This window comes from Artibeus jamaicensis, unplaced genomic scaffold, assembly GCF_021234435.1.
Source record: "Artibeus jamaicensis isolate MK-2021 breed Jamaican fruit bat unplaced genomic scaffold, CSHL_Jam_final scaffold_1019, whole genome shotgun sequence".
Classification (NCBI taxonomy): domain Eukaryota; kingdom Metazoa; phylum Chordata; class Mammalia; order Chiroptera; family Phyllostomidae; genus Artibeus; species Artibeus jamaicensis.
In genome coordinates, this window is record NW_026522025.1 from 32,012,943 (window position 1) to 32,029,967 (window position 17,025).

At 34.2% G+C, this 17,025-nt stretch overlaps 1 protein-coding gene across 1 annotated transcript in view; it reads right to left on the reverse strand.

Annotated features, from left to right (window-relative positions):
- Window positions 1-554: 554 nt before the first annotated feature.
- The window catches only part of SELENOF (selenoprotein F), a 44,138-nt gene continuing 27,667 nt past the window's right edge, over window positions 555-17,025 (reverse strand). The window contains exons 3-5 of the mRNA XM_037136540.2: window positions 12,770-12,833; window positions 2,124-2,173; window positions 555-1,437 (exon numbers count right to left, since the gene is read on the reverse strand). Of these exons, the coding sequence (XP_036992435.1) occupies window positions 1,306-1,437; window positions 2,124-2,173; window positions 12,770-12,833 (246 nt within the window). The 3' untranslated portion in view covers window positions 555-1,305. The remainder of the gene's footprint in view (window positions 1,438-2,123; window positions 2,174-12,769; window positions 12,834-17,025) is intronic.

Sequence of the window (17,025 nt, forward strand, 5' to 3'; positions counted from 1 at the left end):
ATGGTTTAATTCAAAATAAAAGATTAAGATTTCCAGATTATAAGAATTTATCCTGACATTAAGTGTACATAACAGGATTTTTGACCCACTTTTTAGTAAGCAGTTGAAATGACCTAAAGTCAGTGAATGAATGTTGTTCTTAGTGAATTACCTTTTATGAAGTGAAGTCACTTTCACCAGATAGAAGGTTAAGTGAAGAAAAATAATCATTAAAAATTGTTTATAAGAGTTTATTTAAGCCAAACTGATGATATTTGCCAGGGAGCAAGATCTAAAATGCTCCCCCAAAACTGTAATTTTTAATAGCTCATAAACATTCTATATTTTTAAGTAGCTCATAAAAATTCTTTAATTTGAGATATTTATGTAAAATAACAATAAAAGTGTGTTCATAAATAAGAGCACTTGACAAATAAAAAATTGCTAGAAAAACATAAAACACTATTACCCAGAATAAGAAGTTATAAGTTTTCACCAGTGCGGCCAGCAAACATTTTTTCTAGGGAAAATAAAGGCTTATATGACAAGAAAATAAAAGTACACTGAGAAACGTGTCATTTTTTGAAACTTTTTATTTATATTCTGGTCTTACAAATGATCATTTTTAAATTGGCTTTTTTGTAAGAATGTAAAACACAAGAACTTGCTAAATATCAGATCCACACAAATCCTCAAAAGGGTTTTCTGTGTAGTCCTCATTAACGCAACTCTTGGTGAATATTTCACTGTTACAGTAGATCTTAAATCTGTTTCACAATAACAAAGCCATAAAGTTTCTTATGCTGTTCATTCATTATGTATGTACTAGAGCATTTCTATTAAAAGGAAAGCTGGGTAATACAAAAATATGGAGAATCTGAGGATCAAGCAATCTGTTGAGGCTTGGCATATCTCATTTGCTTTGTAGTTTACCGTAAATACTTTCAAAGAGCACACAGCACACGAAGCATAGCAGTAATCATCTCTCTTACAACCTCCCTCATTTAAAAAGCTGTTGTTCATAAAACTGGACCAATTATCACAAACTGCCACTTGCATAATTAACCACAAGTCTATTACAAAGCACTCTGTTCGTGGTATCAACAATTGTAGGGGGATAGAAATTTATAAAACATGACTTTTGTTAAGCTTGCCAAGTCCTTAGATATCAAGGGCTGTGCTGTTACTTTAACTTTTAATTAGATGTTTAATACCTCACAGTAAAAGACTGATCAAAGGGTGGAAGCAAAACTAAATTATTTTCTAGGTGCTGAAACATTTCATTTGATAAGGCAGTAAAAGGATAGGATACAATTCAAGCAAGGTTTATATGCGTTCCAACTTTTCGCTCAGAAATTCTTCTACACTGTCTGTGTTCCACTTGAGGATGCTTAGTTCTTCAGCAATGTTCCCATTGTCATCCAAAAGCTTCAGTACAGGGTCTGAACCACGGACATACTACAAAAAGAGAGACGCATCATCATTATTATCTGCTTAAACGAGCCTTCTCAGCCTCAACCAAAATCAAACCAATGCAATCCAGCTTACCTAAATTTAATAGTAGTACAAAAAAGCATTTAGACATAACATCACAACAGGTCTTAAAGTCTTTGGGAAAGAATTTAATGAAATTTCATTGAAAAATGACTATTAAAAAAATTACAGTTTACCTCTAAAGAGAAAAACACCTGTTAGCACAACATAGTTCATTTGGGATTTAAGCTTATTATTGACTGTAACAAATATTTATTGCATACATGGTATTGTCAGACTCTCAAAGAGCTTAAAATCCCATGGAGGAAGCAGATAAGTTCAAAATAATTGATGAGAGAATAATTATATGAAATCAATGCTAAAATAAGCTGTCTACATAAATTATCTGGTAGAATTCTTCAATGGACCCTAAAACTTTTCTCTGGTTTAAGAAATCTAATATAATTTTGTTGTGATTAGTTTAAAATTAGGCTAGATTCCTGAAACTTCTGACCTACCGGCTGGGTCCGTATTTCACCAGAGAGTGCTGAGAAATACTAAATCTGGGTAAATGCGACCACAAACATGACCTCATTCTGTAAGACATCAAACTCCAAAAAGGAAATAAATTCATGCTGGAAAAAAAAGACATTCCATTAAAATCACCTTACCTTAATTTGTAGTCCTCTGAAAAGCTTGGGTTTATCACTTCTGACAAAAGCTTAAGAGAAAAGAAAAATATTCAAATTGTTCACTTCTAAATCCAAGCAATAAAGAAAAATCAAAACAAAAAGTAGAAATGAACTGAATAGTAAAACATTAGATCCTATGTGAAAAAAGTAAGGATTCAAATATATATATGTACACACACACACACACACACACACACACACTCTTCAATGGGAAAACAGAGTATTTTAAGATGTTGTTTTAAATTAATTAAAACCTCAAATTGCAATGGGATTCTGAGAGCTTGAAAAAATGATGGTAAAATTCAGCTAGAAAAGTGTATGTGTGAGAATATATAGTTTAGAAAAAGTAAGATGTGGAAGAAAAATTTGTTCAATTGCTTTTTAATGTATGATACTGAATAGACAGAAAGAGGTAAGAAATCTAGGGAGCTACACTATCTGTAGAAATTTTTTAGTTTGGTAAAGCTACCAAATCGAAGAGAAGGAGGCAGAAAGGAAGACACTGATTATGTGTGTGTGCATCTGGGGTGTGTGTGTGTGAATTATTCAGTACATATTTTTGAGAATAAATACTAGGTAGAGAAATGAACTAAGGACAGGAACATGTCATATGCAAATATATATATGGTCAACAAACATCTTAAATGTTCAGCCTAATAATCAAGTAAGTGTGAAATAAAACAATGATATATCCTCATTTAGAGTGACAAAAATTAAAAACAAAATTTAAGATCAGAGAAGAATTTTGCTTGGGTTTAGCTGTAGAGAAAACATGAATAGACACATCAATTCATGATGGATGTTTAGCAAAATGAGACTTTATCAAAAGTCTTAAAAATGTACATACTCTTTAAACCAGCAAGTCCCCTTCTAGGAATTTATTCTGAAGAAATAATTACACAATAATGTGAAGATATATTATATAAGATCCTGCTAACCAAGTCCAGAAATTGGGGAATAATCTAAATCTGTAAAGGCTGTTGGTTAACTAAATTAATATGAAACACACGGTTGAATGCATCCAATCATTAAAAATTATATTAATCTCTACTTAATGACATAGAAGCAAACACACATATAGATCAGTTTGTTTCCTATGGCTGTTAAAAAGAAAATGGATAAACATTTATGTATTTTTATGTTTATATATATTTATCCATAAATATATATTTACAAAGGAAAAAAGCCCAGAAGCACTTAACAAAATATTTAAAAAAAATAAAGTGAGAAATATTGACAAACAACAAAAATGTTAACTATTATTTTAATAGAGGGCTACAGCTGGAGTATAGGGTTTGGGGATGTTTTAAATGGACAGTTTTCCTTTTTGGGGTGGTTGTTGGTCTACATTTTACCAATTTTTTAGTAATGATCTTATCTAATAGTTCAAGTTAAAAAATTTTGAGTATCTTTTTCCATAATAAAAACAAATGAGATATTTTATTGAGATATTTGATTGTTCTTAATCTCAGTTTATATTATCATTTATATCATTCATTACTTTGATTTTATAGTGACATATGCTTTTTAGAATTTACTTTTTAAACTTAGAATTAATTAGCAAAAGCATCATAGCCATGAGCCATTATGAAGGTCTTCGTATACATGCATTTAGACCAACATAAAGACTAGTAAATGCTTTTTCTCTTTCTTTTAAGATTTTTGAGGACTTGTTGGAAGAGAGTTTTATATAACCCATCTAAATTCCCCCTACAAAATTTAGTTCAAAATAAAACAGATTATGCTCTTCTGGCTTATTAGAATATCTTCTCCATTAATTTTAACCTTTAAGATTTGTCCAAATGCTCTGTGGACTCCTGAATCCTCAAACAAAAACAATCTTATGACATGCCTTGCTTTTTACCATCCCTTTGTCTATGTGCACACCTGTGCAAAACACCATGAAACACACAGTATTTTCTTTACTACATAAATAACCTCTCTGTTCCTGACTATTCTTTTATCTGCTGTATCCATCCACAATAGAGACTTAACACACTTAATAATTTTCATTCATTCAACAGATATTAACAGGCTGGAATGAGTAAACACATTTCAAGGAAATATTAAGATGAGTCACCAATGCTTATTTTCATTCTTTCTACTGCTCTCTGCTGAGCAGAGATTCATAAATCTCCTAATTTTGAACAAGGAGAATACATGTTAAATGCCATAATAGCAAATCACATTTTACGAACAGTAATCATTTAACAGATATTTGAATACTTATTGTATATGCATGGCACTAGGATAGGCTATATGAGAATATAAGGGACTTGCAAAAAGACCTTAGAGTAAATTATTTTCTAGTTTGCTTTCTATTATTTAAAAATAGCACCATATCAGTTTGGAGATTCCTAATCCAGTCACTCTATTTCTAGAAAATGTTCTTAACACCAATTTAATTATTTGTCAGTTAGGCAGTTTTGTAAACACTTCACAGAAATCAAAAATACAGAAGTCACGAGAAAACAGACTAAACATTTCAGTATTTCTCTTGGGATTCTTATCAGCACTCATTTGTGCAGCTCCCTCGGAGAAGTTGTTTTGCTTTCATACTGGTTGTTAAGTCAGGTGACACTTCTTATAATTCGGAGACTCTTCAGAGTTAACTATAAAGAGTAGTCAAAAAAAAAAAAACCTCTATCCTCTTCTGTATTCCAAAAAAAAGAAAGGAGTATGAAGGGGTAATGGAAATGATATGTCTTGAGGCTGAAGAAAAATGTTTGAATTATGTTATTTCCAAAATCAGAAACAAGTAAAAATGTATATAAAAGAGAGACAAAATATACTCAACAAGATCTAATAATATACTTTTGATCACATTATAAACAGTCCTACAAAGTATTGGTTGTAAGATTTAGTTTGATTGTAATGGCTTATGGCAGGGTGATTAAGACTTGTGAACTGTCATAAAATTACATGGGATGATTAGATGTTTTTCTGTTGATTAAAAGTAAATATACTTGAATCAGAACATTTCCAAGTAAAAATGTCACAACCAGAAGCAAAAATAAAAAGAGAAGAACAACGAAACACAATAGAACTGAATTCTCAATTGTGCTCAATGAAAACTACTGGGATCTAAAAAAGTATTTCTAAAATTGGAAAATTTACTATTGTACAAAAACCATCTGGAGTGCAAAAGTAGATGTCATTTGGGTCCTACCAATAAGACAATTTAAAAGCACTTAAAAACATTCAGAGAAGTGTGATCTAAATAATTAAGAGAATCTGGGGAGACTGGAGGTACAATAATGAAGAGAACACAAACTTAAAGGATTACGACTTCTCAGTCAGAATAATAAAGCCAGGAAAGAAATGTTTGAAGGCTATAAATTTATCAAGGGTATAGGACCATGGAAGAAAGGGCACTTTTCAGATAGAAGACAGTGAAGATATAAGTGGAAGTTACACTAACCTCCTCCCAGGACCAATCTGGAATTACAATTAAATTGCAGAGAAATCATTATGAACAACCAACAGAACACTAGCTGGAGAGAGGCCCTATAACCAAGGACAGAGAGAAGAAACCACTTCACTACAATAAAACTGAGAGGGAGTGTAGAAGAGGCACAAGAGGGTTGGCTGGGCTCCCAAGGACGGCAGCTGAAGATCTGGAGGGATATTTCAGTGGCCAGGGGGTTCCCCCTGAGAAGTGTGGGGTCTAAACCCCAGCTGGGTTCCCCAGCCTAGAGCACCAGAGCTGGAAAGGAACCCAAATAACATTCAACTGTGAGAGCAGCAGGGTTTCTGTCTGCCAGGGAGAGATGGTAGGAGACTTACAGAGCTTCTTAAAGGGTCAGTGCATAAAAGTTTGTGGACACTTGCCCTAGGTTCCAGCAGAGGGGGGCAGAGTGGACTAGAGATGCTTGAACAGAGTCTGGGGCTGGCTGCACTGGGGAGAGAACTGAAGGAACAGCCACCAGGATCCCTGTGCCACGTCATTTCCCACACTGCCAGAGCCACCTTTCTCAGGCAGAGCACTCCTGTCTGAATGGTATCACCCCGAGAAGAAGCAATAGCCCTGCCCACAGGAATTACTCTACCCCACCTACAGAGCTACAGCCGGGCTGATGATTACAGCATGAGGCTAAATCATTGATTAATTTAACAACTAGGGTGGATCTCTGGGAGCTCCGTAAGATGTCAGCCTACCATCACGAGGGCACTGTGCTGATAAAAGCCGGCTTTGGTGTGCAGCCTGATTCTATCCACACACACCCAGGCCCAGCAGAAGAAGCCACACGCTCTGGATTGCTGATAGCTTCGAGTAGGTTGACTAGGGCCAGTAACAAGCAGCATCGGACAAAAGTCTACACCAGAGTCTTTGCAGATCTACCTAATACATAGAAACACATGCAAAGAAGCAGACCCCAAATGAAAGAACAAGAGAATTCTCCAGAGGAAGAGCTAGATGAAATGGAGGCAAGCAATTCCTCAGATAGAGAGTTTAGAGTAATGATTATAAGGATACGCAAAGCATTAAAAAAACCCCACAGAAACCATAAAAAGGACCAGTTAGAAATAAAGAATGCAATATCTGAGATAAATAATATACTGGAAGGAATAAACAGTAGGTTAAATGAAACAGAGAATGAAATGAGTGATTTGAAAGACAAAGTAAAAAAAAACACCCCACACCCAGGAAGAGCAGCAAAAAAGAAAAAAGAATTAAAAAACAACGAGGAGAGCTTAAGAAACATTTTGGACAACATGAAGCATAACAACATCTGCATCATGGAAATACCCAAAGAAGGAAAGAGTAAGCAACAGATTGAGGATGTATTTGAAGAAATGACTGAAAACTTCCTTAACGTGGTGAAGGAAAAAAAGAAACAGGTCCAGGAAGCTCAGAGAGTCTCAAACAAGCTGGACCCAAAGATGCCTACACCAAGACACATCATAATTAAAGTGACAAGGCTTAAAGACAAGGGGAGAATCCTAAAAGCCTCAAGAGAAAAAGCAGGTAGTTACCTACAAGGCAGCACCAATTAGACTGTCATCTGATTACTCAATGGAAACATTTCAGGCCAGAAGGGAGTGGTGTGAAATATTCAAGGGGATGAAAAGCAAGGACCTACAACCAAGGCTATTCTACCCAGCAAGACTATCATTTAAAATTGAAGAAAAAATAAGGAGCTTCTTAAGACAAGAAAGAGTTAAAGGAATTTGTTAACACTGAACCAACACTGCAACAAATGTTCAGGGCTTGCTTTAAGAAGAAAAAAAAAAAAACAGGGGAAAATAATCTAACAATAAAATGACACTAAATATCTATCAATAATCACCTTAAATGTAAGTAACTTAAATGCTCCAACCAAAGGACACAGGGTAGCTGAATGGATAAGGAAACAAGAACATATATACACTGCCTCCAGGAGACACATCCCAGATCGAAAGATATACACAGACTAAAAGTAGAGGTATGGGAAAAGATATTTCATACAAATGAAAAAAAATCTGGAGTAGCAGTACTTATATCTAACTAAACAGACTTTAAAACCAAGGCTATGGTAAAAGACAGAAGGATACTACATAATGATAAAGGGAACAATCCAACAAGAGGATATAACCCTAGTAAACATTTATACACCCAACATAGGAGCACCTAAATACATAAAGAAAATATATTTTTAAAATCTTTAAACATTTAAAAAATGATTTTATTATTTTTAGAGAGGAAAGAAGAAAGAGGGGGAGAGAAATATCAATGTGTGTTTGCAATTAAACGGGAGACCCTTTTGTTTGCAGGCTGGCACTCAATCCACTGAGCCACACCAGCCAGGGCTAAAACCTTGATGGACATAAAAGAAGAGATCATTAGAAATATACCATAGCTGGGGATTTTAACAACCCACTGACTTCAGTTGATAGATCTTCCAGGCAGAAAATCAACAAGGAGACGGCAGCCTTAAATGACATGCCCTATCAAATGGATTTAATTGGTATCTTCAGAGCAATTTACCCTAAAGCTGAAGAATATTCATACTTTTTCAAAGTGCAAATGAAACATTTTCTAGGATAGACCACATTAGGACACAAAACACAATTGTTGGGACACCACGTTAGGACACAACACAATTGTTGTTCAAGTACAGGTTTCTGTTTTTTACTCCCATCCCAGCCCACCCCCCCAGTGCTTATAGAAATTTTTTATCAATATATCTCCCCAGGAAAGGAGAACAAGAGAAAAAAAATAAATGGGACTAAATCAAAGTAAAAAGATTTTGCACAGCAAAGGAAATCATCAACAAAATAAAAAGACAACCCACAGAATGGGACAACATATTTGCTGATACATCTCATAAGAGGTTAATATCTTACAAAAGATATTGTAAAAAGGTTAAGTACTTACAAAACTCAACACCAACCTCCCCCCAAAACAAACAATGCAATTAAAAAATGGGCAAAGGACCTGAATAGACACCTCTCCACAGAGGCCAATAGACATATGAAAACATGCTCAATGTCACTAATCATCAGAGAAATGTAAATTAAACCACTATGAGATATTATCTCACACCTGTCAGAATGGCTATCATCAATTAATCAACAAATAACAAGTGCCTGAGAAGATGTGGAGAAAGGAGAACCCTTTTACACTGTTGGTGAGCATGCAGATTGGTGTAGCCACTGTGGAAAACAGTATAGAGCTACCTCAAAACACTGAAAATAGATCTCACTTTCTCCCAGGTGTTCCATATCTGGGAATATAACTGAAGGAACCCAAAACACTAATTTGTAAGAACAGAAGCACCTCTATGTTCATTGCAGCATTATTTGTAATCACCAAGATATGGAAGCAGACCAAGTGTCAACAAGTGGGTAAAACAACTATGGGACATTTACACAATGAAATACTACTAGGCCATAAAAAAAGAAGAAAAATTTTACCCTTTGCAACAGTATGGATGAACCTGGAGAAAATTATGCTGAGTGAAGTAAGCCAGTCAGAGAAAGAAAAATACCATATGGTTTTACTCCTAAGTGGAATCTAATGAACAAAGAACTAACGAGGAAAACAGAGACAGACTCATAGATGGAGAGCAGATGACAGGTAGTGGGGAGGTAAGTGGGTGGAGGGATTGAGCAAAAAGGAAAAAGATTCATGGACGTGGACAACAATGTGGTGATTGCTGGGGGGAGAGGGTATAAGTGGAAAAGAATACAATCGAGATTAAATAAAAAAAGAAAAGGGAGAGTGAAAAATTCTGTCTAAAGGCCACCCAAAATTAATGCTTGAAGTCAACTTTGAATAAGTTTGCCACAGAATTAGGAAGAGGTGTAAGTGAGGAAGTACATGTAAGTGGGCACAGAGACTTAGAGCTGAAAGTTCAGAGAACTGCAAATAGTTTGGCACATGAACCTAAGAAAAATAAACCCTGTTGTGGTGGGCCTCATGTATGATTCTACTGAGTTTGATATTTACTCTGTATGTGATGGGAAACTATAAAGATTTTAAGAGGCTACATAATCAAATTCGCCTTATGGAAAAGGTCTTTTTACGTGGAAGAGGCAATGGCAGTAATAAGAGGAGACAGGTAGACCAGATGACAGAACTAATCCTAGTTGCTTGTAAAGCTGAACATTTTTACTATCTAGCTTTTTAAAGAAAAAGCTTGCCATGACCTAGAAAATTAGGGAAAATTCACATATTTTTGGAGACAAACATATCTTTAACACAGTTAAACTATGCTGCTTGAGAAGGAAAACATACTTATTTACATTATTACTTTTATCAGCACAAGTGCTATAACACTGTGTCAAATCTGTTAAGAGAAATTATTATATAATACATACTGCTTTAGGAGGGAAACCTGGAACTGGCTAAGAAATATGACCTGGGACTTTCTGTTCCCCCACAAATGCAGTTGTTTAAATGTGAATAAAACATTTCAAAATTTAAACCCTCCTCTCTTCTCAAAATATTTCACATTAATTTACTCTTTTATTTTATGACATGGCTAATTTAAGTAAACTAAGAAATAATTACAATGTATTTTAAATTAAAATATAATGAAAGTTATCATGCTAATTTTAGAAGCTACCTGATGTGGATAACAAAGATTATGAAACAATGACTAGTTAATAATTATTGAATAGTTTGTTATTTGTAATCATTGCAAAAACTGGCAATTCTCCTTCATTTTCTATTCCAGAATAGCTTTAAGACAGTGAGTCTCAAAGTGAAAATGGTTATAATAAAAATGTACCAGCTTTTCAAGGACTAAGAAAATATTGGTGTTACATGAATTATATTAAACATGGTTATGCATTATGTAATTATGCAATCATTTTCATTTTAAGTAAGCTTGTACTGATTAAATATTTACACAAAGAATTAAAATCCAATTGTTTTCAAAAGGAAAAGACATTATGACTACATGTACTCAAAGGTTTGATAATTTATACATAAAACATATATAAAATTAAGTTCAACTCCAAAGATTGAGAAACCATACTCAAACTTTTAAAAACTAAACTACAAGCTATGTAAATTATTACCATGGACATAATAAAATCTGATATCACAAATACAAGTGATAATTGCTGTAGCAAAGCTACTCTTAACTTCCTGAAAAGCTAAGTCACAAAAGATTAATACAATTAGTAAATATAAGTGATCGATACAATTAAAAAGCAATTGCCAAATTCTGTAGGAATAAGAGTGATCACATTATCATTCAGAGAACTTATATAAAAACAACTATGGTACAATTCTGAATTTAAGTGTTCGAGGAAAAAAGTACAGAGTAGGATTTTTTCCCTAAGCAGATGTAGATGTTATATCCTGTGCTACATTAGAATTTGTGCTTATTCTAACAGAGAATGTAGTTAATTAAATGTGTATCTGCTTTAGGTCTCATTTATGAAATGTCCTAAGTCAAATTATTCTATTTCATTTCTGTGCCAAAAATCAGCAATACTTTATTATAAACAATTCTGTATCAGCAATAAAGGGCAGGTGCTAATACAGGCAATTTTATAAAATACTAAATCCAGATAATTATATTGCCATCAAGTAAACAAGGTAAGAAATCATGGGAAAGCCAGCAAATAGAGCACTTTGTTGACCCTGAGAAAGGGATACCCACCTGGTGGCTAACAGGGTTCAAATTTAAAAACAGAACCTAGCAGCTGTTTCTAAACATGCAAACCATGCTTAAGGGAGAAGCCAGCAGCTAAGCTGTCTGCCTGCATGCACACTGTTCCTGGCGACTGATCCAACCCTTATAAAGGAGTTCTTAAAATCCTATTTAAATCAATAGGACTGAGACTCTGCCATCTAATAGGAGCTGTGCAGCTATATCTCCATCAGCATCTTCACTGACCAATCACAGTGGCTCCATTCTGACCAAACAGGACAGTGTCTTCTGGACAAATCCAACTGTGAGGATTTGGAGTCCTTGTTTATATGAAGCTGGACCAATCAGGCACCAGAGGCAGGCACTTCTCTCTACATAAGTGAGCTCCCTTATAGCTTGGAGAACAAAAACTGTTTTTTCCCTGCCTGGAGCTGAAACAATGAAGACATTTTGCTGGACCAGAGCAGAGCACAGCGTAGCAGAGCGGTCTAGCCTGAGAGGGCTGCCTCATAATTGAGCTGTAACACTACTGAGCTGCTCCATAGCTGTGCTGTTACACAGCCTTGCTGTATCACAGTTGAGTTGCTTGCACTGAATAAAATTTCCTTCAATACCCAAAATTGAGGATTCCTGTTGGCATTGTACTGGTACCAACACCCACTGGTTGATACCTTCAGAAAAGTTCAATTTCATAAAACTGATTTTCAAGTGGAATATAAGGACAAAATAGAAAAAAGCTTTAGCCCAAATATTTTGGGAACTGCAAAACCCCATTACTGTTTGATGTCAACCAAAAGAATAAACACTCTTTTACAATTATCCTTTCATATAATTCTCTTTAAAAATTCCTGCTGAAGCCCTGGCTGGTGTGGCTCAGTGGATAGAGTGCTGGCCTGTGAACCGAAGGGTTACTGGTTTGATTCCTAGTCAGGGAACATGTGTGAGTTGCAGGCCAGGTGTGTGAGAGGCAACCACACACTGATGTTTCTCTCCCTCTCTTTGTCTAAAATAAATAATAACATCTTAAAAAATTCCTGTAGAGACATACACGTACAACTTCCTTTCTTCTGCACCTCGAGTTTCATGTTAATTAATTCTATTCTGGATGTTTTGTCATTGAGCACAGGTCTAATTTCACTAGTGCTACTGTTCCTTAGGAGTTTTATATAATCAGTTTACATTTAAAACATAGTGCAATGAAATGGTATTTAAAGGGATGACATTTACATCTGATAGAAAAAAGGGTCTCACAAAATTTATACTTGGTAAAGGGAAGTCTCTCAAAGTATTAACCATCTCATCATGTGTTGCATTTAAATCTAGATTTCACATATTATGCTTGCTTAAAGTAACCTTGTATTCAACAATTACTGTAATACCCCACTTCCACAAAAAAGATGTGGAAAAATTCATATGCTGTTGAGAGAGTATAATCCTAAAAATTCTTATTTGTAGGAATATTTAATAAAATTATTCTTGTGAAATGTTGGTTTTATATTATTAAACTATGAATTTATTGGAGTTAATTTTACATACCTTGGACTTGTGGGAACCTCCCCAGTTTTCATCCACAGACTTCAAGAATAGCTCCGGCATATAGCTGGAAAAAAAAGGCCCCAGAAATTTAAAAAACTTTTATAAATTAAAAATATAGTTATAAAAGAAACCTAAAATTTCACAGCATAAACATTACAGTTAAGCACATACATACATCAAACAAATGCTAGAGTTGGATAGAACTATCTGGTTCCGTCCACACACAAGGAAACAGAGGCCTGAAGATATTAAATGGTTGAAGCCCTACTTGGAGTACTATTAAATCTAGCCATAAAGATCCAGGGAGATATGGAGACTTGACAATGAATTTGCATAGGTTAAGATGTCCTAGAAAGTTCTTCACAAAAATCTTAAACATGTCCTACGGTTTTTTAGGATGCGAGATTGAACACAGGTACGTATTCATGAGATTCTGTATAGTTGCTTCTAAAATTCAGTGATTATTGTTATAAATTTAAAGAAAACAAAAACACAACATCTTTAAAAAGTAAACATAGTATGTACTGTATGTAAATATAGGAAAACCCATAAAAATCTTATTATAAAGATTTTAATGTAAACATTTCTCTTAATAAATTTAAGCTGAAAAAATCAGTGGTAAATATTGCTTTTCTAGATATAGAACCTGTATTCTCCTTATAGTAAAAGCTCATTATAAAAAGTCAACAACAAATATTTTATTGTAATTAATTCAGTTGAAACGGATTCAATGGGAAGCATCATGTTTCTTGTAGTGGTGGAGCCTGCCCGCGGTTTTCGTGGTCACTAGAAAATGCTGTGACTCGAAGGGAAGGCAGGCAGCGATAAGGGCACGCTACGTCCATTTTACTTCTTTTTAGCTTTCGGACTCGTTTTTTAATTGTACATCCAAGAGCTAAAGATAAATTTTACCTTTTAAATTTTAAAATAGCATAAAATCACATGTACTACACATGGTTATTTTAGGTACTTGGGAAAATATAGGAAAGCACAGAGTAGAAATTTAAAAATCACCTAATTTCACCTACCCAAGAGATAGTGACCTTTTCACATTTTGGTGATTCTAGGATGTATCAATAGTTCTTAAGATATTAAGGGTCCAAAATGCTTTTGAGACTCTGATGGAATTCTACTGTAATTCAGCTATTCATAGACTATCTGGAACCATAAATGGATTTCAGATTAAAAATTGAGGATTGCTAAAATTCTTTGTAGCAGTAAAACATTTAAGAGTAGGTTGATCTAATTCTATAAAATAAGTTGCTTTTGAATAAGATTTGGTTAATCTTATTCAAAATGGTTGGACACCTCTCCTTATTCTCAAATATCTTAGAAAATATTAGACCATATTACCAATAAGCTCATGAAAAGATGTTCAACATCATTAACCATTAGGGGAATGTTGATAAAAATCACAATGAAATAACACTTGCTCACACTCATTAGGATGGTTATTATCAAAAACAAAGAAATCAAATGGGTGTGAGGATGTGGAGAGTCTGGAACCCTTGTGAACTGCTACTGGAATGTAAAGTGGTACAGTCACCATGAAAAATAAAATGGTGCTTCCTTAAAAAATTAAAAATAGAATTATATGATCCAGAAATTCTACTTCTAGTTATATACCCCAAAACACTGAAAGCAGAGGTAAACAGATAATTTGCATATCAATTATTACTCACAATAGCCAAAAGCTGAAGCCAACCCAAATGTATAGATAAACAAAATGTGGTATTATACACACAATAAAATGTTATTTAGCTTTAAAAAGGAAGGAAATTATGACACATAGTCTGACATGGATGAATCCTTAAGACATTTAGCTAAGTGAAATAAGGCAATGACAAAAGGATAAACACCACGTGTATGATTCCACTTCTGAGGTGTTTAGAGTGGTCAACTTCAGAGAAGTAGGATGGTGGTTGCCAGGGGCTGAGGGAGAGAAGCACTGTGTGTGTGCGTTATTGTTTAATGAGTATAGTTTCAGTTTGGGAAGATGAAAATGTTCTGTTGATAGATGGTGACATTGCACAACAATATCAATGCATCTAATGTCACTGAACTGAACACTTAAAATGGTTAAAATGGTGAATTTTATGTTATGTATATTTTATCGGAATTTAGAAAATTAAAAAAAGGCCATTTTAAATTGTGGTTATTAGATTTATCTTGTATTAGCAAGTCTGTGAGCCTGTGGAATCTCTAGTGGATGATGGCCTTCTCCACCACTATTTCCCAGTATTCTTCACATCATCACACATGAGCCATATGGCGCACTGGGACATACGGAGGCGGCTGCTTGTAACTGGGTCCCCTGCTCACTTAGTCTCCGTTTGATTGTTAGTCTCCATTTCCTAAGATTGAAGAACTCAGTCTCCTAGCATCCTTGTAACCCATTCATGGAAACCACTTCTCTGCAGCACAAAATATCAACTCATTAATGAAAAGTGTTAGGAACACATTCTTTAATGAACAGGCAGCTCAGACCTTCTCCAGGAGGACTTTTCTTGGTCTCCTACTCTCCGCTGGGGACTTTCCACAGAATTTTGTTCCTGTACTAATGTACTACAGATAGTCTGTAACTTCCCCGTGGGCAGGGAATGTCTTATATGTCACAGTTCTCCCAGAACTGGACACAAAGCTGCTCAATGTGTGTGTGCTGAGTACAGGAAATTATTAATTTAACAGAAATTAAACATTTTTTTCATCACATAACTTTCTAAATATTTCGCGTTCCTCTGACATTTTATAAACTAGATTGTGCTTAGTCCCATTCTAGGGTAAATAAAAGGAAATGTAACTTGAAGCTGCATAACATTATCAAAGTCAAGTTCTAAAAGATTTGTGTTGCTAAGGTAGCATTTTACTTATGAATTTGTAGTATTCTTAGGAAAACATTTGTTTTTCATGGTTAATAAATACTTTAAATTAGCTACAAATTGTGTTAAATTTTCAATGTCTTAGAAAGTAATCAGAAGCATTTTGGCATCACACAAATTCACACACAAGGAAATACATGCTATTTATAACAGGAATTCTCAAGGGCATAAAGTATGAAAGAATTAAAACAGGTTAAAACTTTTAATTCCTTGACTTTCATCCTTATCATTTCTATCTTTTAAAGTAACATTATTGACATATAAAAATGCTGAACCTCAAACATTTATGCAAAAATAACAGAAATCAAAGAAGCAAGTTATATAACACACACACACACACACACACACACACACACACACACACACATATATATATATATAGCAAGCTTGTATTTTCTATATGTATTAGAGAAAACTTGTTTGTATAGAAAATCTAACTCTAGGCACTATACATCATTATTCCACTAGGCTTCTATATTACTAGGCCAAATAATTTAAATGGAAATACATAGACAACTTCAGAAAAATTAAAAAATGATACCCCAAATTGCGTTTTTCCGCCTTTGGAGTCCATACCTACTTCCACATTACATATGATTGCCAGATTTCCTAAACTTCAAATTGTATCTTCTAGGTGGGAAGTAGAAATATCTAACTACTAATACTTCATCTCTTTAACAAACTTACCTTATTTGCAATAGGATTTCTGTATTTACTAATTTTCCTCTCATTTAAAAATAAGGGATTTTTACTTATTTTCCTTAAAATAAATTTCACCTTTGTGGTTAGCTATTTTTTCTGAATTTAAATAAATATATTTAAGTATAATAAAGATTTAACTTTATATAAATCAACTGTAGATTCTATTGGTTTCATATACTTTGTTAATTTGGGGGGGTGATGTACTACCCTCTCATTGTAGAAAATTTTCCTGGTAAATTACTGTTGGAATGTAATGACTCATACACACCCCCGCCTCTACCCTCAGGAGCAACCTCTTGTTATAAAATTTCATACAATGATGTTTTCATGCATAGAAAAAAGCCAAACCTATTTTATGGTGATAGCTTTGCTGTACATAAAGTCTATGTTGCTACAAAACAGTTCAGATTAACAGCAAGACAAAAGATGGTGTATGCTATTTCCCATAGCTAGATTCCAAGATAATTCATAACACTGAAAAAGGGAACATTTGTGAATTATGTACGTTTTCTGAAATTTAAAAAAAGTGTTGCACTTGTTAACTTTTATTGCCACCATCATAACCACTAGCACAAATCTGTAAACCGGGTCCACGTCAGAAATATTCTACTTTCCAACACTAAGCACTTAATATACAGGGTCCAGCACAAATAACTCCCCTTTTTTATTACAAAA